This window comes from Hydra viridissima, unplaced genomic scaffold, assembly GCF_058129835.1.
Source record: "Hydra viridissima isolate aposymbiotic clone 2 unplaced genomic scaffold, HvirCarnegie_v1 scaffold_1, whole genome shotgun sequence".
In the NCBI taxonomy this organism is placed as follows: Eukaryota; Metazoa; Cnidaria; class Hydrozoa; order Anthoathecata; family Hydridae; genus Hydra; species Hydra viridissima.
In genome coordinates this window covers 10,332,667-10,359,586 of record NW_028324300.1, presented here as the reverse complement: position 1 = coordinate 10,359,586, position 26,920 = coordinate 10,332,667, and the positions used below count along the sequence as shown (strand labels likewise).

At 32.3% G+C, this 26,920-nt stretch overlaps 1 protein-coding gene and 1 pseudogene across 6 annotated transcripts in view; one reads left to right on the top strand and one right to left on the bottom strand.

Moving 5' to 3' along the window:
* Positions 1-26,920, top strand: part of LOC149893291 (uncharacterized) — a 72,399-nt gene that overhangs the window by 12,505 nt on the left and 32,974 nt on the right. Inside the window, exons 3-7 of one of the 6 annotated variants that reach the window (XM_090099868.1) lie at positions 10,000-10,875; positions 10,947-11,042; positions 19,034-19,910; positions 19,994-20,035; positions 25,048-25,119. In XM_090099868.1, coding sequence (XP_089955994.1) covers positions 19,050-19,910; positions 19,994-20,035; positions 25,048-25,119 — 975 coding nt within the window. In that variant the 5' untranslated portion in view covers positions 10,000-10,875; positions 10,947-11,042; positions 19,034-19,049. Of the gene's footprint in view, positions 1-9,999; positions 10,876-10,946; positions 11,043-13,602; positions 13,896-16,197; positions 19,911-19,993; positions 20,036-25,047; positions 25,120-26,920 lie in introns of those variants that run through there. The other 5 variants (XM_090099863.1, XR_016456255.1, XR_016456256.1 and 2 more) reach the window with 5 other exon arrangements.
* Positions 12,995-13,744, bottom strand: LOC149893293 (uncharacterized; annotated as a pseudogene).

The window sequence follows — 26,920 nt, the reverse complement described above, 5'->3', positions numbered from 1 at the left end:
CATTCAATCTAAAGAAACTTCAGGTGGCTACTTTACAAGTATTGATGGAGGCAAAGATTTCCTCACGTTTTGGATCAGTGTTATTGAGAGTTCCTCAGAACAAGATGCATCGAACTCACCACCTCAAAAGCGACTTTTGAGTTTCAGAGCAGCAAAAGCAACAGGTGTGAAAAGACGAATTCTTTTTGCAGTCTCTTAAGATTCGCCAGAAGCTTATTCTAACATTAAAAAGGTCTGGTCACTCATCAATGCGGATGCTCTGAAGTTGATTATTGGATGTATTGAAAGATGCCAGCATTATTTGTGGACTTCAAACACACTCAAGCATGCACTGTTTTTGTTGGTGTGATATAGACTCAAAAAAACTTGCTTGCAGAGGCAGTTTAAGAACACTTGGCTTAGTCAAAAGGAATCTCAAGTCTTTTGAACAATATAGTAGAGTGTTGGCAATTTTGTTTACTAGTCAATTATGGATGGACCTGAAGATATTCATCATTCCACCAATGGAATTACAGCTTCTTTTTGGCACATTCAATCAATTCTTTAAGGCGGACAGTTTGAAGACAATTAATGCAGAATATTGTTAAAAAATATTGATGCTTTACAATGTCTTGCAGAAGAAACTTCCAACACCAAAGATCTTGATGTCGTTAAAACTTTCAGAAAGTTTAGTTTGGTTGTGAATTCATACTTTGGAAATTTACTTAAATAGGATTTTTTGGTCAAGATGGATTTAAAGCCACATATTTGGGGATACAACTTAGAAGCATCACGCTAAAAATCCACACAGTTATCTACCACACTACTACAATATGCGGATTCTGGCTCATTGATACTTTTCCATACTTAAGGAATTCAAGATGGTGTTATGTTTTTTTAAAAAATGGAACTTGTTATTAGATTTCCATCTCATTGATATATATTTCCGTGTCATTGTTAATATCATGCCAGAACCTGCAAAGAAGTATAAAACTGTATCTTTTTTCGTAATTTATTCCATAATGTTAAAGAGTTGATCATAGTCCATAAATGTAAAGCACGGTTTTAGTTTGTAGTGTCCATAAGCCAGCGTGTGAATACCGTCTTGCAAGATGTGTCTTTTATCATCGTTAGCGCTGAGAGCCACTTTGTTGATTTCTTCGGTGTAAATGTTATGCTGATGTGATCGGATAACGTTCATGGATGTAAGCTTTTCTATCTTATTCATTAAGCAGTCTTTATAATCTTGATGAGTGATGTGTTTTTGAACGACTTTCTTTTTAACCCCTTTGCATTTTTTGTGTTCATCTTTAGCGATCTTGTAAGAGTAGAGCTTAGGACGAAGCCCAACAAACTCTTTAATTATTTTTCCACCGGCCTCGTCTTTGAACATGCCGATAATCTTATTATTTAACCCTACTTTAAACCCAACGTTTTCAATAGCAGGATGGTCTTTAGAAAAGTTGCTCGTGTCAAATTTGGTTTCAAGATCATCGACAATGTCTTGATAAAAATCGTCTGTTTCGATTTCATAGATGAGCGAGTCAGTGTCAGTCATGAGTAATTTTGCTCGATCTCCGTATTTAGGTTTGATATAGTCGTAATGATGCTCAAACATGAGAATTTTGCTTATGTCTAGAACACACAGTCCCAAGTAAACAGGCTTGTTGTAAAAGAGTTTTGTTCTTTTCATATGAACTGCAGTAAGGTTTTCATCAAAAATGGTATTTCTATCATAATTAGGCTTTCTTGATAATTTTAAGACTTCTTTTCTTGTGGTGATGAGTTTAATATCAACATGCTTTCGAATATTCTCCATGGTTTGTTATTTTTTAAAAAAATTTATTCTTTAAAAATTTCACCACAAGGTATTGATAACTTCTTGAAAGTCAAGACCTTCATTCAATTTTTTTAAAACGTAAAGACACAAGTGACCGCAATAAGAAGTATCGCCAAATTGAACCCTTTCACTGTTATAATAAACCGGGCTTTTTAAATAATCAATGAGCTCGACAAGAGGAGGCTGAGCATAAGAATCAAAGCTGTATTTTTTGTCAGCGTCTTTATACCAACAGATCCAATGAAACCCATCTGTGCTTGAATCTCCTGTGTTGACAATTCCACATTCTTTTTTTCTTGTCTTTTCCGGCAATTCATCCCTCACAAAAACACCTCTAAAGTTTTTCATTTTAAGCTTTTTCACAGCATCTATTAATTGAAAGTTAGTTAAAGCTACATTAGGTAAAACAATTCCTTCTACGTCAATCCATTGAAAGTCGATCATTTTTTTATTTTCTTAAAAAGTTTATCCGAATTTTTTAACAAGCGATTTTCATAGAATAGCACCTAAAAAGGGTATGCTATTAAAGGGTGAGTTAGGTCCGAGTAATAAACCAGCTCCAACAGATTGATAACCTTTCCCAGTTTTAATGAAGAGTCCATCACCGTGAACATTTTTAGTCCATGGGGTGATAAACAATCCTTCTCCACCTAAAGTTTTTATCTTCATTCCATTTCCATTCTTTTTCAAGTAAACGATTCCTCTTCCTGCAATTTTGTCAACCATAGCAGAGCCAGCAGAAGAGCCTACACCTGCTAACAATCCAGTGGCGAGAGCAGGAACTACTCTTGTGGCAAGAGTGCTACCTAACATACCCAATAACGGTAAAAGAGCTCCGATGAATCCTCCTTCAATGGTTGAGTTGAATGATAATTGCCTTTTGCTCAATTTAAGAGTGACTCCTTTACCAGCTTCATATGCTTTTCTAATTTTGTTCAATTGCGAATTAGTGATAGCGAGAACATGTTTACCGTTCAAGTCTTGATGAGATAGTTTTATACTAACATCAGTCTTTTCTTGCATCGCTTTTTTTATTTTGTCAGATTGACTCTGTGAGATATTAATTTTGATGTTTTGATAATTGCTCATTTTTTATGTATTAAAAATTATTTATTTCACTTCTCGAATATGATATCGTATTGTAATATCCTCTCCACGAAAATCAACCAAATCTCCATTCTGATCAATGATGCGAGTAACCATTGTTGAAATTTCAAACAGTTTAACAGGAAGATAAATCAAATGCATTGGTCTCTCAATAATTTTATAGCCAGGACTAACATTTGGATAAAACGAGTAAATGCAATTGAGTTGAGTTCCATTAATATAGGATGATCCGATAACGTTGTTAACGATTTTGATGGTGTTAATGCTTGAAATTCTAACGATATGATCCGACTCGTATTCGGAATTGGAATTTAATTTTCTTTTAGTAAACCCTAAAACTGAAGAGATGCTGTTCTCCACGTTAAAGTCAATCAAATAATTCAAACCAAGTTTAATGGTTGATTTTAAAGTATTAAGATTGATTCCAATTTGAAGGTTGTTTGGAGAGTAATTAATTTTATTTGCAATAATATAACTTCCACGTTGAGCTGATTTTATTGTGCTTAAAATAAACCTTTGCAAATACTCATTGATGTCTTTAATGTCATAGCTTCCTGATGGAATGATAATGTTCTCCCAATTAGCTCCATTGTTCATGCTGTATTTGAAAGAATTGTTTTTACTGTTTACATTTGGAATGCTGTTGTAAGTCTCAAGACCGAGAAAAGCCATTTCATAACTTTTTCCTTCGTCAAAAACGATTTTATCCAAAAAATCAGTGGTGATAACACTTGATTTTCCATCTACATCGATGATTATACCTGTCATTTTTTAAAATAAGAATTATTTTTTAAATTGTTTTAGAAAAATAAAAAATTGTCAAACCCGCTTCGGTACTTTCCCTCGTTCTTTTTAGAAGAGAGATCAATAACGGCAAATCCGTGAGGTTCATTCCAGCAATGATTGCAAAAGGCTTTAAATTCTTCTATTTTCATATCGCAGGAAACGTGATCTTGATAAATGTGATTAACGCTTTTTTGGTCTTGTTTAAAGAGACAAATAAAGTTAGCATTTTCTCTAATGGTATGTCTTGGAATCTCGAAATAGTTTTGAGCGAGATAAAAGCAGTCGACGTTAGAATGTCTTCCTCGGATATAGTATTTTTCACATTTGTTTTGATTGGTTAATTGCAAATCGTCAAAGATCATTAAATTGTTTTTAGATGAATCAAGATCTTCAGGTTCAGGCACATCGTCTGCTGTTTCAAAAAATTGACTTTCCATATCATAATTGTCGGAATATTTTTTTGAAAGATCGTTAATAACATCTTCATGGATTAAATTCAATTTTTCCATTTCGTCTTGTACATCATCCGTTAACAAATCAACAATATCCTTTTTAGGAAGTTTATTTTCGAAGGATCTTTTGATTATTTTGTATTCGGGTTGGAAAAGGGATTTTCCAAACACTTGCAAGCGGTTATAATCGAGCCATCCAGGTCTTAAAAGTAAAATGAGCAGCAACGTTGTTTTTCCGTATCCAGACTTTCCAACGATGATTCCTCGAATGCTTCTTGGTAAAAGTTTGTTGTTGTTTCTTTTGGTTTTCCCAATTTTACACGACAGTTTCATCACTTCCATATTTTTTATATTAAAAAAGTTTTTATATATGTTAAAAAATGTACTGCGTTAAGTGTAGAAGAGAGACTGAAACCATTCACTTGAAAAACGAGATCACAAAAAACAACAGACCTATGTTGAAAGGGACTTGCACCATCTGCGGGATAAAAAAGAACAAATTTGTTTCTGCGCATGAGCTTAGCGGAGGAGACTTGGTGGAATCGATCAACAATTTTTCAAAAAAAATAAAGCTTCCATGGGCAAAGTTTCCAGGAGAAATGCACGTTCCAGGGATGAATTTTGCAGGACCTGGTACCAATTTAGACAAAAGACTCACTTCCACAGACATGTATCAAGAGTGGAGCAAACCGGTGGATAGAGTAGACAATGCTGCATATCACCACGATTTAGCTTACAAGTATTTTAACGACAAGCAAAACAGAAATTTAGCAGATCGAATGATGCTTGAAGAAATGGATTCTATACAAAATCCGACTCAAAAAGAGATAAGCGAGCGAAAAATCATTGAACCTATCATCAAAGCCAAAGCTAAATTCGGATTGGGTGTGAGTGATTTGAAATGGACGGATCAACTTGCAGAGGAGCTTCATAAACCGGTGATTCATCATTTTAAAAAAAGAAAAGTGATTGTGAACGACATTGATGAGATATGGGCTGCTGATTTGGTGGACATGCAATCGTTTTCAAAATTCAACAACGGCGTAAAATATTTACTCATGGTGATCGACGTGTTTTCAAAGTATGGATGGATCGTTCCGTTAAAAAGCAAAACAGGTCTTGAAGTGGCAGAATCGTTGAAAAAGATTTTCACAGAAAGAAAATGCATTAAATTGTGGGTAGACAAAGGAAAAGAGTTTTACAACAAGCACGTGAGAGCGTTGGGTGTGCAATTATACTCCACTGAAAACGAGGAAAAAAGTTCTGTTGTCGAGCGATGGAACAGAACGATGAAAGAGAGAATGTTTAAATATTTTTCAGCCAACAATACCAATAAATATATTGACGTATTAGATGAGATGGTGAAAAATTACAACAACACAAAGCATTCTTCTATCAAAATGACACCAGTTGAAGCTAGCGATGAAAAGAATAAAGGTAGGGTATGGTGGAATCTGTATGGAAAGGATCAAAAATTACCAGCAAAACCAAAATTCTTAATGGGTGATCAAGTGCGGATTGTAAAAAAGAAGTCTCATTTTGAAAAAGGGTATACGCCGAGATGGACTGAGGAGGTTTTTACAGTGTCAAAAGTTCAGTATACGAATCCGCCCACGTATAAAATCTCTGACGCTAACGGTGAAGAAATTCAAGGCACCTTTTACGAGCAGGAGATGCAAAAGACGCATCAAGACATATTCAGAATTGAAAAAATCATTCGCAAAACCAAGAGTAAGTCGTTAGTCAAATGGTTAGGATATCCAGACTCGTTTAATTCATGGGTAGATAATAATGAATTGTTAAGTTTGCAAAAATGATCTAAAAATTTATTTTTAATATGTAAAATGCATGCTCCTCACAAGTTTTTTAGAAATGTTGCCTCAGCAGAAGTTCATAGTTTGGATTTGCAATTAAAAATTTTGGAAGAGAGGGTTAGAGAGTTGGAGGAAAGAAGACCGAACAACATTATTGTGTCTACGAAAACGTTAGATCATCCACCTTATTTCAACGTTAACGAACAATATGAGATTTTTGCCCAGAAAGACATTAAATTTGCTGCTCTCTCACATACAATGATAGCTTTATCCATTGGGTTGAAGTTTGAGAAAGGTATTGCAGTGATAACATTAATGAATAAAATTACTGATCAATTGAATTATAGAAAAAACGAAGTTATTATTTCAGAGTCTGTAGATGATGTTATTATAGACGTGAATAGTAACAGCAAACAGGACGTGATTGTTAAAAAAGGAGAAAAACTTTGCAAGATTAACTATATTGATTTAAAATAATTTTTATTAATAAAAAATGGAAATATTGAATGAAAAACTTTATCCAGTTCTTCCATCAGCTCCTGTAGATGAAGGAGGACATGTTTATAGGCTTCAGAAAATAAGCGAGATTCAGAAAGAGATAGAGAGTGAAAAAGCAAAAAGAGTTCATCTAAGCAAAAAGTACCATCGCGTGTTCAGGATCATTTCTAATGTGGACAATACGATGCAAACCTTATGCATAGCACTGGGTGCGACTGGAATAGGTCTTTTATCAACCATCGCTGCTGCCCCTGTTGCGATTGCATGTGAAGGTATAGCTATTGGAATGGGGTTTTTATCCATTGTAGGAGGACAAGTTAACAAAAAACTAGCATTAAAAGCGGAAAAGCATGAAAAGATCAAAGTGTTGGCAGAGTCGAAATTGAATACGATTAGCGAGCACATTTCCAAAGCGTTGATAGACGGAAAAATAAGCGATTCAGAGTTTCAATTGATTCTTGATGAGCTTCAAAAATTTAAATCCTTGATGGAGGAAATACGAACCAAAACCAGAAAGGGGATTGATGAAGTGACTAAAGAAAACTTGATCCAAAAAGGACGAGAAGACGCGATTCAAACGTTTAACAATTTGTTTAAGAAAGGATCAACGTAGTCGTAAAACCAATTTATGTATTTTTTCCACAGATCAACGTAGTCGTAAAAACCAATTTATGTATTTTTTCCACGTATTTTAAAAAGATGTTTTTCTTTAAAATACAAGACCTGAATAAAAGGGATGAAATTGTGAAAGAAATTAATGACAGACGAAAGAGGATTTATCAGAACAGCGTGAATGACAACATTTCAGATACGAATTTTCAAGCTGATGTGAGCAAGCTATTTAAACCTATCATCGAGAGCAATGAAAAGATGATCAAAAGCCTGTCAGTCGATCAAAAAAAGAAAAGACCTTTCGAAGTGAACAAAGTTGGAGATAAAATGTACATTGGAAAAATGGAGGTTGAAATAGATGGAAATGATATCATTGTCGGTGAAGAAAAGTATAATGGAACAAAAGGTCTTTGGGAACTGATGACTGAATTAACAATACCAAAGAACTATACCAATGAAGATTTGCAAAATTATGAAAAAATTTTAATGGACAGTGATGCTATAAGATCTGATTCGCAACCGCATAAACCGAAATCATCAAGAAGACCAAAGTATCAACAACTTATTGCTCCTATTTGGGAAAAAATGATGCGTATTGAAAAAGGTAAAAAAGGTCGCGGTGTCATTATTCTTCCGAGCGATCCTAATGCGTTGGTGGAAAAGCTTGAATTGAGTATTGCTGCATGGCATGCTGGGAATAAAGAGTCAAGAAATGTGGCTGTTGCTATTTGCGATGAGCTGTTGAGACAAGGAGAGATTAATAAAGAGGAAAAGCTTGTTCCCAATTTAAACAACAAGGAAAAATATATCATTTATCATGAAAACCTAAAACTCTATGAACGACTTGGATTGATCGTTACCAAAATTCATCGAGGTATTACCTTTGAAGAAGAACCTTTCATGAAAAAGTACATTGACCTCAACACTGCATTAAGAGCAAAAGCTACAAACGAGTTTGAAAAAGAATTCTTCAAGCTCATGAACAACTCTGTCTTTGGAAAAACCATGGAGAATATGGAAAAACCATGGAGAATATTCGAAAGCATGTTGATATTAAACTCATCACCACAAGAAAAGAAGTCTTAAAATTATCAAGAAAGCCTAATTATGATAGAAATACCATTTTTGATGAAAACCTTACTGCAGTTCATATGAAAAGAACAAAACTCTTTTACAACAAGCCTGTTTACTTAGGACTGTGTGTTCTAGACATAAGCAAAATTCTCATGTTTGAGCATCATTACGACTATATCAAACCTAAATACGGAGATCGAGCAAAATTACTCATGACTGACACTGACTCGCTCATCTATGAAATCGAAACAGACGATTTTTATCAAGACATTGTCGATGATCTTGAAACCAAATTTGACACGAGCAACTTTTCTAAAGACCATCCTGCTATTGAAAACGTTGGGTTTAAAGTAGGGTTAAATAATAAGATTATCGGCATGTTCAAAGACGAGGCCGGTGGAAAAATAATTAAAGAGTTTGTTGGGCTTCGTCCTAAGCTCTACTCTTACAAGATCGCTAAAGATGAACACAAAAAATGCAAAGGGGTTAAAAAGAAAGTCGTTCAAAAACACATCACTCATCAAGATTATAAAGACTGCTTAATGAATAAGATAGAAAAGCTTACATCCATGAACGTTATCCGATCACATCAGCATAACATTTACACCGAAGAAATCAACAAAGTGGCTCTCAGCGCTAACGATGATAAAAGACACATCTTGCAAGACGGTATTCACACGCTGGCTTATGGACACTACAAACTAAAACCGTGCTTTACATTTATGGACTATGATCAACTCTTTAACATTATGGAATAAATTACGAAAAAAGATACAGTTTTATACTTCTTTGCAGGTTCTGGCATGATATTAACAATGACACGGAAATATATATCAATGAGATGGAAATCTAATAACAAGTTCCATTTTTTTAAAAACACAACACCATCTTGAATTCCTTAAGTATGGAAAAGTATCAATGAGCCAGAATCCGCATATTGTAGTAGTTACCACATCAAGGACTTTGTGAACAAGAAACAATTGCCCTTAGGTCAATTCAGTGAACAGGCTGTTGAGACTGAAGATCAAAATTTTCACCAGCATTGGTTACGATACAAAAGAGTTAAAACCCACCCAGAATACAAAGAAAGGCTTTTCAGTTGTCTTGTGGATTTGAATAGCAAACATCTCTAGAAAATTATCAAGAATTTTCATCCATTCAGTTTCATTTTAGTAGATTACTATTATTTGTTAGAAGAGAATTTAAGATCATAAGTAACCCATTATAATGAAATATAGTCAGTTTCTAAAAAGATAGTAAACTGATCAGTGCTCTAAATTTCAAGTCAAATATACTAAAGAGTGTCAAGATGTCACAAGAAAAGAAAAGAATTGAATAAATTTGAGAAATTAATTTACTTTTTGAGTAAACTTATTTTACTTTGCATTTTTTGTATAGAATAAGCAGAAATTTACTGGAGTAAAAATTGTCAAGATGATTTATAATTTTCATCAAAAAATCTAAAAAAATGTCTCAATTAACTTCTAAGGTGGTGATTTAGTTTAAAGAATGGGTTTTCATTAGTTTATGGGGCACGAATAGCATTGTCATTGTTGTGAGCCCGCAACAAAATGAAATGTTAAATATTAGGCTTTAATCAAATATATAATGTCACTACAATAACGACAATAAAGTAAGTTAAAAACTCAAGGAATAAACATATTTAATAAATGCAGTTCGATGAAGCGTTAAACTATCAAGGAAGGGAAATGACGTCAATAGATCAGAGCTTTTAATATATAACAGTCTTCTTCGTTTTTTTTTTTTTTTTAAATTATAAGAATTTTGAATTAATGAGTGATGTAATCGTTTAGGAATTTTGGTTTTTTAATATTAGGTCAAAATCTTGAAAATGTTCTATTCTGTGTTTCTACGGTTGCAGGGCTTTGAGAAACAAACTGGCCAGGTGCGCCTATTTCTGGTCCATTGATATTTGTGGTGCCATCCATTGAAGAGTTCTCAAGATCATTATGTGGAGTTAAAACTATTTCAGTGGTTTTGATTTATGCATGCCGCCCTTGATTTTCCTGATTGATAAATATTTGGTCTTTACATAATTCACCGGATTGTTGTTGGACCGGCTCTGCATAACTACTAGATTCTGCCGATGAGTAGATCTTTGGTCAATATTGTGTCAATCTTACCACTTTAAAATCTGACGCATGCAAAATAGGGAGATATTGTTTCTATTAGCTGGACTTTGTCAACGAGTGGATCTCCTTTCCGTCTGATTTGCCATCTGTAAAGGATTACAGAATCCTGCTCAGCTAGAAAATCCGGTAGTATGGTACCTATTATGGATGAACGTTGGAAGTTCATCATCATTTGATGTTGTGTTTCATTGGTGGCTGTACTAAGTAGTCCTCTTACCGAAGATAGATCCATTGTGTCAAATTGTGTCCAAGCTGTGTGTATTTAAGATGATGAACCAAATAATGAGAATAGGCTGAGGAGATGACGTATAACAGTATCTGCAGCTATATCGTAACACAGAAACGCAACTCACGGTATCGTGATTATTTGTCAACTACCACGAGCATGTATTTATTTGCTGTAGTGGATTGAAGCGCACCAACAAAGTCCATGGATAAACGTTCCCACGGTCTAGTTGATTGAATAAGACGACCTGTTGGAGACTTGTAGAAACGTGGTTTAATTTTGTTGCACGTGGTACAGTTCTTAGTTAGTTGCTTAATTTCTGTGGTTGAGTAAGGTAAGTTTCGGGTTTTGTAATAGTGTAGCATTCTCTTTAACTCCCGGGTGACCTATTGTAATGCTCTTAAGGTACTTTGTAATGAACAACATCGAAAGAGCAGCAGTATTTTTATGGCCCGGTCTATATGAGATTGTATAGTTGACATCTACCAATTCTAAGCGCCAGTAAGTAAGTTTATCTTTTTTGATTTTCGTTGAAAATAAGCGAAATTGATCTTTGGTCTGTGACGATGTTAATGTGTGGAACCGAGTTGATTAGATGTTTCCATCTTCTGCAGCATTCTATTATAGCTGCAGCTTCTTTCTAAACAACCGCATGCTTCTTTTCGGCATTTGTTAGTGTTTTTGAAAAGAAAGCCACAGGGCTGCCTAGCTGTAGTAATGTTCCTCCAAGAGCTTTGTCGGAAGCGTCTGTTTCTATAGTTAGCGAGAGTTTAAAGTCAGGGGAAGCCAGACATGCTTCAACTAGTTTATTTTTAAGCCTTTTGATTGCTACTTTGGCATATGTGGTAAGGGCCCCGGGATGAAAAACCTTTCCTTGCTTCAATAAGTGGCAGAGTTAGTTCGGTGCAGTTTTGTATCCAATTGGCCTAATATGCAAAAAATCCATTCATCCTATTTAGTTCTCGTAAGGTTCGTGGATCTGGCATATTCATTAAGGCTTCGTATCTCTTAGGGTCGGGTTTTATGGTACCGTTCTCAATAACATGGCCTAAAAATTCTATTTGAGTTTTTTTGAAACTACTCTTTTCCATGTTTATCTCTATATTGACATCTTTAGCTGCGTTTAGGAACCTCTTTAGGTTTATGTCATACTCATGATCATCTTTTACCCCAATTATCAAATCGTCAAGGTAAGCATAAGTGTTTTCCAGCTCTTTGGTCTGGATAAATTCGTCCATTACAACCAAAAGGTCGTCTTTTGAACTCGTAAAGTCAACCATTAGCTTCAAATGCAGTTAGTTTATAGTCTTCTCGTCGTAATTTTACCTGATGGTATGCGGATTTGAGGTCAATAGTATTAAGATCTTTATTGGGTGCTATTTTAAATAACATGTCGTCAATTCGTGGTATTGGGTATGAATCTAATGGCGTGTGTAAGTTGATTGTTTTTGAATAATCGATAAATAAGCGATTTTTGTGCCCTGATTATACCACAAAGCCTTGAGCATGCCAAGGGCTGCGGCTTACTTGAATAATATTTTGTTTGAGCATGCGGTTAATTTCTTCAGTTAAAAATGGGATATTTTTGCTCCGTCGTGGTTTCGTTAAGATAGGCTTAATTTTATTGATATTTTCTCCAGGTATTAATGCATATGTGTTACATTTCATGCTGTTTGTAGCAAAACAGAATTCGAGTAGTGCTTTATTTCCTTTAAAACTGATAGTTACGGAAGAATGTTGTGACAGTACGTCCATTCCGATAATTCCAGGCGCCACCAAGTTGTCAACTACAAAAAACTGTGCTTTTAGTTTTTCGCGAACCATTAGTAATGAACTCGGAAAATTCCTTTTACTGTAAAAGTGTCTAACTTTGCACAAAATTTTGACTTTTTTGGAATTTTCATCTATAAAAATCTGCTTTAAACTTCTTATCATATTAATGTAAACTAGCAAATCATTTATTTACGATATCTAAATTCTATTTTTATTGTTCAGTTTATTTTTAAAAAATAAGAAATAGATTTTCAAGATTGTTTAAAAAATGTGCAAAGTTAACCAGGGGCTAGGGTAACTTTGCACAACTTAAAAAAAATTTGAATAGCTTTATAATATGTATGGGATTGGAGCAAAGTGACCTCTTTTTTCATACTTTCTGAAGGAAAAATATTCAAAGGTAGTTTTACAAAAAAAAAAAAAGATTAATTCTAGCATTATTATGCTTAATAAAAAATATAACATGCTATGATAATAGAAAACTGAACACAACCCCATTAAAAACACAAAAAAGCTCATTTGTATCTTGGTAAACTTAAATAATTAAAGATCACTTTTAGATAAACTAAAATAATTAAAGATTTACTTTTTTTGAATAAAAAATCAAAATTAGCAAAACACAGTTCAAAAGCCCTTTTGAAAGCCTAATTCTGGTACTTTGAAAAGTTTCCTAGTTTTGCTTATTTTTTCCTCTTTGCAATTTTCTTTGAGGCAAAATCACAACCCTTGTTAAATTTTTCTAGATCTTCAATGCTAACACTTTTGCCTGCAGGAACAGAAAGTTTCTTTTTTTGTTTATTAGTTCCTACAGATTCCAAAGATTTAAATTTGTCTTGTAAGAAAACTTTAGAGCTGTCTTCTAGAAATTCTTTATCATAAGATTCTCTTTCTCTAAATTTTGTAAGAAGTTCATTGACATTCACTGGATAGACAGCGCACTTTCTAAAACCTGATTGTAAATTACTAGCCTGATTTGGTTCTACAGCAGAGATTAACTTATTCAAAATTTCTGGGAAATGTTGTTTGTCAAAAGATGTCTTTGTGCAGCAAACAGGTGAATCTTTATACTCTGTGATAGTTTTCAAAGGTTTAAAGAAAGCTACATCTAGGGGTTGAGTTATATGTGTACTATTTGGTGGTAGACAAACAAACTTTATTTCATTTTCTTCACAGGCTTCAATAACTTTTGGATAGATGTGAGAGGATAGGTTATCGCCTAAGAGAACTTTAACTCCTAACTTCTTTTTCAAAGAAGGTAAAATTATAGAAAAAAACCACTCTTCGAAAGCTACTCCACCAAACCAACCAGTTTTAGTACTGAAGTATCTGGCTCCTTTAGGACCTCCTTCACACCAAGTTGATCAAAGATTAGTAGCCTTGTAAACAACAAAAGGTGGTAAAATTTTACCTGTTGCATTACTTGATATCATTATAGAAATACATGTCTTATAAGTGTTTCTTATATTTGTGGGGTATTTACTGCCTCTTTTTACCAAGTACTATTTTAAGCCAGGGTTATCAGCTAGATTTATTTCATCATAGTTGTGTATGTTGCCTGGAGGAACATCTTGTATGGTTTTGGTAAGATGTTGAATATATTCTTTTAGAATTTCTTAATGTGATTTTTTTATGTTTGGCACAAATTTATTTGTTAGTTCTGGATGTCTTTGTAAAAATGACTTGATTAAATCAGGCCCAGGAAAGACTTTATATTCTTTTACTTTTCTACCAGAGTTATGGATATAATTGTACATAATATGATGTAAGTCTTCTTTACCAAAAGGAAATCCAAATTGATTTAATTGAATGGTACATTTGACAAAGGCAGTCTCCTCTAATTTGGAAAAATAATACGGTTTACCAGGTTTTAAGTTATGCTCTCCTTTCAATTTGTAACAAATCGTTCTTCGTCTAACACCATATTTTGTAGTAGCTCACTCTTGTGTCAGCTTTTTAGATTTTACATCTTCAAGACACTTAGCTAGATCGTCCTCTGTATAGTTTTTGTATTTTCTGGTTTTAAGCTTCTTTTTGTAATGACTTGAAATCTGGAAAAAACATTACTAATAACTTAATTTGACCTTGGGTTACCCAAGAAATTATTTAAAGCTATAAAAAAGTATGAAATAACTCTATTATATAAAATATTTGAATGAAGTTAGAAAGTATTGCTTTAGGATGATCAACGACAAATAAGGTGAACTTTGTGCATTGTGCTAAGTTACCCCAAATTCTGCCAAAAAAGTACTTTATTTACAAGATTGTTAAATTTTAGTTTCTTTTTTATCGATGTTAGTTTAAACACTAGTATACTTCAAATCAATACCATAATAAACACTTTAAGCAGTTTATTCACTTTTGAGTTTAATTCTACTGCACAGATAAAAGTTGTAAGACATAATTTTTGTATTCTACTTCTATGTTTACACAAAACGCCTCGTGTTGCGAGAAATCGTGTTTATAAAACTATTTTACATGAGTTTCATATTGACACTAAAACAAACCGTCGGGTTCTAAAGTGATTTGCGTTTGTAGTTTAAACTTTTAGTTGCTAGAGAGTAAAACATCTTTGACATACTGTTGTGCCAGTGACACCTGTGAAATGCACCGGGTATCGTTGGCAAGGTTCCATTGCATAAGAAGTTCGGAGGTAATGAATGATTTGTCTGAGCCGATATCCAATTAATGCTTGAGTCTTATTTTTGTTTATGGTGACGTCACTTAATCTACTTGATGAGTTAATTGCAGCTATGGCCGAAGATTGTAGTGTACTCTCATCCTCGTATTCTGTGTATTTTTTGTTAATTGCGGCTGTTTTAGCGTAATTTTTTTTTGGTTTTTGACAGACAGACGGATGACCTTTTCTTTGATAGTTTGTACAGGTAAAGTTACGTGCTGGGCATTTTGCTTTTGGGTGTAACTTACCACCGCACCACAAACAAGGTTTGATAATTGCTTGATTTTTCGTAGCTGCAAAATTTGGTACTACGGTGGTAGCCGTCGTAGTTGTTAAATTAAGAGCATCTTCGGCTGCCAGTTCAATGGAAAGAGCTGTTTTGAATGGGTATACAAACAGTAATTTCAGTTAGATTTAATTTAGACACAAGACTGTTGTTAAAGGCATTACTATTTGTAATGCTAAATGAATCATTAAGTTGATCAAACGTATCAGAAGAGTTGAGAGTTTGAGAGGTTATTCTACTAGACCCATATAAGTTGCTGGGTGCCTTCCACTTTGTAAAAGATGAAAGAAAACTTTGAGTTATTTTGAAGTCAGGTGTATTTTCTAATTCAACAGAATCATTTGATACATCTGAATATTGATTTAACTTTTTGTCAGTTTTGGTATATGATGTGTTAAGGAAGATAGATCATGGGGCTTGTTTAACTGCAAAACTGCCTTGGATAAGTCCTGGCTTGATTGTTATAGTGAGCTTAACACACAAATAATCCCTAAAAATGTCAGTAAAAAAAAAGAAGTTAGAACAACTAAAATTAATATCATTAAATGCAATTCATTTAAGAAACAATATAGGCAAATAGAAAACAAAACATCATTCACTTTTTTCACATTCATAATACTCTTTCATTAATGTCTCAATTGTAGTGAGAAGTTGAGCAATTTTTAATGATGCAAAATAATTTTTAAAAGCATTTCCAAGCTTTACTTTCTATTTTCATAGCATCCCTTTCTTTTAAAATATCCCTTGATACAATACAGCTATATTAATTTCCTTAAAGTTAAAGTGATATTATGGAGACCCCTGCAAACCACAAAAGTGTGGAACCCTGGATGTATATATATATATATATATATATATATATATATATATATATATATATACACATATAGATACAAAAATGAGATATGCATAACTTTAAAGACACCTAAAGCTCTTTCTTGCAGTTGTGCCCTTAAAACTTTATTGTCTTCTTTCAGTTCATCAAGTTTAGTTTCTAAAGCAACTTTATCTGCATTCTAATATGAACATAAAGGAATACTGAATTTAACAAAGCTAATTATTAAATTTAAAAAAATTTACCTCGAACCCATAGTTTAAATTAGAAGTATATGTAATATACAATAAATATACAATGTTTTTAATAAGCTCAATGTTTTCTTCAACACAGCATGGTTTAGTTTTTGCACAACTTTTACTATCATATTTCTAAAATAAGCTGATAAACCAGAAAAAAATATTTTAAAATAGTATTGAACATTTATAAAAAACAGTTTTTAAAAATGTTCATCATAACCACACACATATAATTATCTGATTTGGTAATGGTGGAACAACTTTTACAAAGGCGTTTGCTTGATTGTTCAACTCCTCCAATTCATCTTTATCATTTAAAATATAAAATTTAATTATACTTGTTTCATTAAAATAATGAAATTTTTACATCTGCATTTAAATTTATAAATATCCTAAATTGTGCTTACCTCCAATTATAAGACCTTTGCCTCATAATTTTTCTAAGTAGGAGAACCAGATTTTAACGCCTGGTTCTACAACAGTGCATTAAAATGACTTGATGGCCACTCTGCAACAACATTTTCTCTATATACAACAAGACCATTAATCCAGTCAGTTCAACCAATCTAAATGAAATTAGTTAACTAATAATAAGTATTTAATTTTAAAGAGATTTTATACCTTTATTCTATTAAACTTTTCCATTTTATCGAAAAAGAAAAATTAAAATGTTACCTCAATAGAACTATCAGTAACAAAATTGCATTTAGAATATTCAAAACTCATTTTAATTTAACTCTTTTCGTTGCTGTTTCAATAAGTAAAAAAGAAATAAAAAACAAATGATATTAACAAGTATCTGAACAAAGTTTTTGAGATCAAGATTTTCTCAAATGAATTAATATTTATGATGTTCCACTATCAAGTTGTGCCGCCATTGGCTTTAATGACTCCTGTGAGGCGATTTTGAATTGAATCAACTAACTTCTTTTTAATACATCGTGAACCAACTTTTTGATCCAAAATAGCCCATTAATGTTTAATTTAATTGAGATATGGACTTTGAAGAACTTTTAAAGCATTTTTGAATAACCATTCAAGAAACTCAATCTTCTTCTGGATAAAAAAATCTTTTGATATGTTTGACATACCGTTGGGATCGTTGTCTTGTTGGAAGATGAAATGTTTCCTATTCGCAATCCTCTCTCTAGAAACCAGAGGATTTTTATTAAGAATGTTAACATTAACCTCAGAGTCCGTAATTCCATCAATAAACTCAAGTTTTCGAGCTCTATTCCAAATAATCGATCCCCACACCATATAATTGCTTCCACCAGATTTCGCTGTTCCTCAAATGCAACTGAGTTTGAATGCTTCACTTTCCTTTCTTCATACTATTTTAGCTCCACACCAATTGAGCACCACTTCGCAAGATTATATTTTGGTTCGTCAGTCCACAAAACTTTTTTCCATAATTATAACGGCATGTTACACATTGCCTTGCAAATATTAGCCTTCGCTCTTGCTGGGGATTTGAAAGGAATGGTTTTTTGCGAGAAGTAAAAGGGCTCAATTGAGTTTCAAGTTATTTTTCAAGATGGCTTAATGCTATTGGTGCTGATAAAAAATTGGCTTTTCTGCACCATATTCACAGTTCGTCAATCAATTCTTTTTGTGCTTTGCTCCTATTCTTAGTTGATTTTTTACGAATACAAAGCTTTTCTGTTTTTTAACCAAGCTACTGACGGTTCCTAATGCCATTCCATTCACTTCTAGTAGCAACCTGAATGATTTAGCTTACTTGAATAAGTCATAAACTAAGTTGCGCTAAGCTTGCGACTATGTATGTATATATGTATGTATGTATGTATATATGTATGTATGTATGCATGTATGTATGTATGTATGTATGTATGTATGTATGTATGTATGTATGTATGTATGTATGTATGTATGTATGTATGTATGTATGTATGTATGTATGTATGTATGTATGTATGTATGTATGTATGTATGTATGTATGTATGTATGTATGTATGTATGTATGTATGTATGTATGTATGTATGTATGTATGTATGTATGTATGTATGTATGTATGTATGTATGTATGTATGTATGTATGTATGTATGTATGTATGTATGTATGTATGTATGTATGTATGTATGTATGTATGTATGTATGCATGCATGCATGCATGCATGCATGCATGCATGCATGTATGTATGTATGTATGTATGTATGTATGTATGTATGTATGTATGTATGTATGTATGTATGTATGTATGTATGTATGTATGTATGTATGTATGTATGTATGTATGTATGTATGTATGTATGTATGTATGTATGTATGTATGTATGTATGTATGTATGTATGTATGTATGTATGTATGTATGTATGTATGTATGTATGTATGTATGTATGTATGTATGTATGTATGTATGTATGTATGTATGTATGTATGTATGTATGTATGTATGTATGTATGTATGTATGTATGTATGTATGTATGTATGTATGTATGTATGTATGTATGTATGTATGTATGTATGTATGTATGTATTAAATGGTCCATATATATGTGCATTCAGTTGCTTTGAATCTGCAATATAATGTAAAAATATGAAGTATACCTAAGAAATAGTTTCGTGATGTAAGTTCGTGGGTCAGTTTTACATATTACTAACTGACAAGCTGTTTTTAATCTTTTCATAAATGCAAATACGATTTATATTTAGTAACAGCAAATAAAATATGGCTTCCCAGAAGAATGTAAGGGAAAATGATATGAATAATCTTCGACCATTCTTAAAAGGAAACAAATTTCATGAAGGAGCGTTATCGAAAATATATAAGATAAAAATCAAAGATGCGTATGCTGCCGCAAAGGTCTTTAAAGTTCGTCAAAATTCCCAAAAAATTGAGAGGGTGGCAGAAAAATTTTTTGCTCTTAATCATGAGAATATTGTCAAACTTCTCAAATTTTGCACCGAACCTTCTGCTTTGATATTTGAATACTGCTCATTAGATGCTGATGGAAATAATGTTCATAACTTAAAGGAGTTGCTGGATCATTTTAATGAAAAAAAAACTTTTGATTTTGAACAAAGAGTTAATTATGTGCACCAGTGTTCAAAAGGTTTAATTTATTTGCATCGTCAAGGAATTGTTCACAGAGACTTTAAACCAAATAACATTTTGGTCACCGGAAGTTTAACAAATATTCAACTGAAGATTACCGATTTTGATGAAATGGTTGCAATAAAAGAAAGTATTTCCTCTACAACCTCAAATAATCCCATAACAGGTATGACACTATGTTATGCTGCTCCTGAAATCATCAAAATGACGGCTAGAAAACCATCATTTGAAACAGATGTCTATGCATGGTCTATAACGACATATGAAATCATGAGCGATAAGTGGCAACCCTGGGAAGGTGTTATTAGTTCCATGAACGATTCTTTACTAATTGAAGCTTTGAGAGAAGAAAAAAGGCCGAGTATGGATGATATTGTTAACTTATACATAAATGTATCAAAAGAGCATCCTATTTTCAAACTTATTTCTCTCGGCTGGGATGAAAACCCTAATAATAGACCAACTTCAGAAGAAGTAATATTCTATTTTACTAATTTCAAACTTTCTTCGTGTTCTTAGTAAATGACTATTAATGAAAAACACATTTAACATTACAGATTTGCGAGAAGATAGCAAGAATCGTTGAACAACCAGGAAAGGTATGAGTTTTATTTTGCAAAGTAAAAAAAAAAAATTAGGAAAAATTACAAATTCTTTGATATGAAGAATTCTTTAAGACTTTGTTAAGTTTTATAATGATTTATTGCAAGGAAATTGTTTAACCATTTTGAATGGCTTAAAGTTCATACGCTTTTATTATAAACGCTGTAATAAATCAAGATAATCTGTCATAATCTATATTAGTCATCATATATTTACATTAATCAACCATTTTCTGTATGTTTTTTTAGATATGTTCATTTCTAAACAAAAAAGCATTTTATATTACAAAAGCATAGACTGTGGAATTTTTAAACTCATTTCTAAACATGCAAATTTCATTAATGATTCAAGATATTACAAACGCTGTAATAAATATAATCTTATTTTGTGTCCATCATGTCATCATTTATTTACATTAATCAATCATTTTCGGTATGTTTTTTTTGGACAAGGTCATTTCTAAACAAAAAAGCATTTTATATTACAAAAGCATAGACTGTGGAGTTTTGAAGCTCATTTCTAAAGATGGAAAATTTCATTAATGATTCAAGATATATTTATGATCGCACAATTAAGAAAAGCTGAAAAAAGATATCTCACCAAAAAATTCTCAAAATAAAGTTTTGTTGGTATTTTTTGATTATCGAGTTTTTTTGTGAATCATCAGATGAAACTCTTTGATCAGGACTTACATCGATAATTTCTGAACATAAATTGGTGGTATTCCAACACTAATTTCAGTTTTTCAATATACTGTTTTGCAGTAATTACTAAAAATGACAAAACAGAATATTACGCTCAATTTAATATTAGGAACTACCCGGAAATATATTCCCATGTAATAACGTAAACTTTAATTCAAATAAACTTTTATCAAATCCGAGAAGAAAAACATGTGCCTGAAAATTTTCACCTGAGAAAAAAATGTTATTACCTTACTTTTCAATTAATTTTTAAGAATTTTTTTCAGCATTTTATGCCTGTTCCTTAAAATCCAATCAGTGATATAAAAACAAATCGGTTAACAGAAATCTTTACTTTGTGATAATATAATTAACTTCAAAAGATTTTCAGCAGATAGGAATTTAATGTCATATTTGAAAAACTAGTTTGCAGTAACTTTGTTTACTTTTGCAACTTGTGGAAAAATTTATGCAATTTTTTTAATTGTTTTTACTCATGAGTATTCCAACGGTAAAGTTTTCTTAACAAAATTGCTTTGAAGAGAATGGAATTTATCAAAATCTTGAACATTAACCTCGTAAGTTATCCAAGAAAATAACCGGATAATGCGTCTCTTTTTAAATTGGGTTTTTGGCAAGCAAATTTACCAATAACTTTAACTAACTTAGGCAACTTTATTCAGGTAAATTCCAATAGGAAATATTTTTTTATAAAATTCATTCAATGGAAATTACCTGGACTTTATTCAAATGGAAATTACCTGAATCCCAAAAGTTACCTGGGTAACTTACTTACATAAATAAAACACCCTGGTAATGCAAAGCTTTATAGAAATGTGCATTAGTTTTGTAATAAAATAAATCTAATGCTTAAAATAATTCCATTACTCATAATTTACAGTGTGCACGCGGTATTTCTCAGGAAATTCAGCATGTTCACAAAAATTCTCACTCAACTGTTTTTGTAATTTTCTTGATGTATAATATTGTTCTTAGTCTTGCTGTAACATGTATTGTTGTCTAGTAGCAACCTTCTGTATCCAGGGTTATATATATTCCTTTAAGGCCTTTTGAATTCTTGTTTGTACTCACTCTCAAACTCTCTGAGATGGCTCTAAAGACCGGGATAATAGCTGGAAACATTGTTTGAATGAACTTGGATTCATCTTTGGGTATATAGTAAGCCAACGGCTTTTCTGGTTGTTATTTTTTTAGTCCTGGCAGAAAATCATTCATCAGAGAAAAAACAAAGGACACTTCAACTAGTTCAGAAATTTAACAGAGTTCGTTGGTTAGCAGCTGCGCTTATATTTTGCTTTTTTCTTAAGTCCTCCGCTACACTGGTCCTAATCATAAGCAATACACCATATTAACTTACCAGGGTCAATGTTTTTCTCGGATTTTTACAGCGAACCAAGAATTCTGGCACTATAAGACCGTTGCTTATAACTTGATCTCTTAGCAACTTTGAGAACCTTCAAACATTTTTCTCAACCTCCAAATCCCAACTTTTGTCCAAATTGAAAAATTTGAATATTTTTAATTAGTTTTCTTCTTAGAGGAATGTTTTACATTTACTTAGATCTCAATCATTTTAAAAGACTGGCTCTAGACGTGAGAAGAAGGCCAAGTAAGTACCAATAATGCTTTCCTTTGACATTATGTTCCAAACTCTTGCAATAGACGACTTGAGAGACCTGAGACTTCAGTGATTTAACTTGAATGTCTTGCTTCTCACAACGCTCCAGATTGAACAATCATCTCTGAGTTGAAGGAAGACCAAAAGTCGTTGAGCTAGCAAGTCTTTTGAAAACTGTTGTGTCTTTTGGTCCCATGGCTGTGAGCTCCTTCCAATTGGAACACATAATTCCCATCGGGGAATGTGGTCTTGAGCTATGAAGCAAATCCTTTTTTAGAAAGGCTGATCTATATGATTATCAGTGTTTTCATCACCCGACAGTAAAAAATTTACCCGGGAAATGGTTGACTTTTGATTTACCCGGATAATTTTATCAATTTCTTCTTCTCGATATTACAGCAAAAAAGATATATTAATGACACTCTGGGGTGAAGTTCATTATTTCAGAAACAAAAGAAAACAAAAAAAAAAAAAAATACGAAACAAAAACGTTTTATAACTCTTATTATGAAGCTATTTTTGTTTTAAGTTTTTTGTAGAACGTATTAAAATCAAAGCAACATAAAAGAACCAAAAAAAAACCAAAGCTTCATAAAATAATAATAAAGAACCATTTAATTGTTTAATAACTCTTTTAATTTTAAAAAAGTCCTAGTAGGCACATGTCAGTTTTGATAAAGTTTTTAGCACTTTATGTCAATTTTAGTAAAGTGATTTAGTGATTATCAAAAATGCCTCGTGGAAAGAATCAAATCGAGGTAGAATGGAGCCGTATTTACGCCCTTCATGAAGAAATCTCAATATCATTAAAGAGCCTATCAGAAACTTCTAGAAAAATCCCTTGGTATATAGCAAAAATGTACAGAAACCAAACCAAAAGAATCATTTTGTTCAAAAGAGACGTCGAATTGTATAATTGGTATCAAGTTAAACTAAATCTTCGTCCCAAGTTTTATCAGAATCAGCGCTCAATATTAGTAGAAAAACAATTATATAGAAAATTCACGAAAGTCAAACATTTTTTAAGCTAAAATGAATAAGGCATCATATCTGAAACCAATTTACAAGAATAACTCGCATTAATTTTGAGATTTTCAAAATTGGTTTTTTATTTAGATTTGAGGACCATTGATAGAGCTCAATATAATTTTGAAATATAAAGAAAAGTCCTTAAAAATTAAGTCATTTCTTTAATGGGTGGTAAATACAAAGTAACTCTTAAAAAGATCTAGAATCAAAGGAATAAATGTTAAAGCTTAATTTAATTAGAGTTTCTTTCGTTATTAAATCAGAACAAATCTGAAACTTAGTCCGCCTCTGAAAGTAAAAATAAGTTTTCCTAAAACTATAACTGGAAGTGCAAATATAGAGACTTATTCCTGATTTTTATCGTCTATTTTAATTTTAAGGAAAGGCTTTTGAGAAATAGTTTCAGTTTTACAGCAAAAATTCAATACTTCAGACGTAATCTTGTGCTATGGCTTTTAGAGACCTGTTCATTGCTTTCAGATTTGATGTAATAGATGCAATCATACACTGCGCAGATTTGTTATTATCATTCTGAACTTTGGAACTGCATACAGCTTTCCTCTCTGCTGAATTGCTTGCAATATGATAGATTTATCTTCAGCTTTTTAAAAGTGATTTGAAAAAGGATAGCAACATTTTATAACATTTTTCTTAAATGCAAAAAGTAAAATCCTTTTGGTCATTCGATATATTTAGATTCTTCTTATTCGTTGATCATATATATTAGGGTATAAAGTTTGTGAATCGTTTTGTCACAAATATTTACTCTAACAATGAGCAAGAGCAATTTTCTAATGAAACTCAACAAAAGTCTAAATTTCATTTCAGGAAGTTTTTAAAGAAGGAGTTTTTGTAAATAAATAGTGTTCACTATTTATTTACTGTTAGGTTTTTTTTCATCCTAAAAGACAGTAATCTGATGTGCTTACATAGTTATGCGTCATTTACTATGCCACCTTAAACGAGTGTCTAATTTTAGCTAGATTACATAAACCATTTGTTTTACCATCTAGTCTTAGCTGAATTCTATAATACAATTTTTACTACTCAAAAGTGATAAATTAAAACCAAATTATGTTTTGTTTTTAGAAAAGATTTTAATATGATCTCCTTTTTCTTTCACTGCTTCAGAGGGAGAGTTTCGGGAAACAATAAATGAATTCTTATACGGCACGTCTGACCATTTTTCTAAACTTTATTATTTTGTTGTTGGTGGGCTTGTATTATCTTGCACCTGCAAACAAATGTGTTTTTAAATTTTTAGTTCAATGGATTGCTGAGTTTTACCATATGCTTTTTATGTTAGAAGCAATTTACCTTTGCATTTGTATGTTTTCTTAACAATTTTTGAACTGAAACAGGAATTTATACATTCAGTATTCACTGTAATGCAAATCAAAGTTAACAAACAATTTTTGAACACATCTTCATTGCATTTATAAAAACACCAACGCTAAAACAAAAAAAGCTAATTATTGGAGTTTCATTATAAAGAGAATTGGTATGTATATGGGTGTGACAGCAATTTGAATATACTTAACAATCATCCACACTAAAACTCTGCTTCTAGGATGTCACCTTGTTTAGCTTTAACATTATTTTAAAAAAATAGCCTGGCAGTCTAGCGAATGTTTAATTTTAAACATTTAATCTTTAGGTGCCTACTGTCACCAATAACAATAACGAAAATGTTGGCTGTTGGAAACACTCACAACAATCTGAAGATTTGGTTTGTTTGTTTTTTTTCTTTGTACTTTTTTCTTTCTTTTGTTTGTTTTTTTTTCTTTGTTTATGAAATTACAAAATATTAAAAGTGAAGTATCCACTAGTGAAAACTATGAAACAATAAAGTGCAAGCATTAAATCTTCTAAACTTAGCAATGTTAGAAATAATTAACGTTAAGTTTTGAAAATTTAAAACTCCAAAAATACTGAAGATGATAAAAGCTGAAGTAACGTAGAATGTATATTCTGCGTTAAGTCAACTTTTATCATCTTTTTGCTTACTTTTGTCATTTAACTTATCAACTATATGTAGTTAACTAAAAACTAATATAGCTTTATAAAACTTACAGCAGGTTGATAAGTAAAAAAGTGAAAACTAAATTAACCAGCCTTTAATAAAGTATTAAATTCAAAATTTTGAGCAAATTCTCTGAAAAAGAAAGTCGTAGCTTTGGTCAAGAATGTCATTTTTTTTTTTGCACATCTGTGTTTAACAAGACTTAGCTTTAATAAAATGAAAAAGGATTATGCAGTGGAGTAGCTAAAGAAAAGATGAAATCTGAGATGATATATTTGTAAAAGTTGTCAAAGCAAGATTTGAAGAAGAACTGATTTGATATTTATTACTCCTTAGAGTGAAGCTTTCAATATCTAATATAAGGAAAGCTTGAATGAAACGCTATACTCAAGCAAAATTGTTTATGATATGCTATACATTTTTATGATGGATAGCATATGAACAAAAAACTTAGGAGACAGCTTTTAAACGACTAATTAAATTATTTAAATAAAATTATCCTTCTTTCTAGAAGGACATGAGTAGATGATGATTTATATCTAAACAAATTAAGCAATTTAGCTACGAAAATAAAGCTGATTTGAGCTACTGCAGTGCTTTACGCAGTTTCCATGCAGTTCAATTACAAGCAGGCTACTCCAGCAAATTAACCCCAAAGAATAAGGTGGCACTTGATGTTGAGTGAATTCGGCCAGCTTTTGGACAGATTTGCAGGTAATATTTTTTAAGTTGGTTTAAAACTCCCCAGAGAAAATGCATTTCCACTGGAAGAATCAGATAAAGTACAAACGCGCTGTCTGGTATATTGAAGAGGAGCTCGTGCATCACATTCATGAACGCTTTAGCTTGTCTGATATTCCCGTCCTCTAGTTTAAATGCTGTGGCATTTTCTCAAAGTGACCCAAAGATTCAAAAATAAACCTTTTGAGACAGTTTTTTACTATCAACATTGCACCATGTGGATTGTTGTGAACTGGAATGAGACTAAAGCCGATTCAAAGGTTTTATCAGAACCAACTCATAGGAAAAAATGAGCTTCAGGATTTTACAGTAAATGAGAGCCAGAATAGTTTCATTTTTATTGTAGTTTTCAGGCACCTACTCTGCAACAGCAGCATGGATTTGGCACTTCACCCGTATGTTGCCATATGCTTGTCTTGTCGGATTCTCTTTTTGAGGTGGAGTTTGAACATTAGCATCAGATAAGCTTCCTGTATACCTAGACTGAGTATGAGGGAGCCTCAATCACCATTAATGTCTTGCTTATTGATATGTGCACTGGAAATCTGTCTATTCACCAAGGTTTCACTTTGGAACAATACAAGTACTTACAGCGCACAACTTCTTGCTTCATATCTTGACTTTCGTCATTGGAGAGTTCCAATTTAGTAATCGCCAAGCCTTCTTCCAAACTAATGAAAGCTGGAAGTGACTTTGGCACTACAGTCTTGTTAGCAGCGCTTTGATTTATTGTGGCAAGCAAGTTTTTGATATTGTATTAAACAGC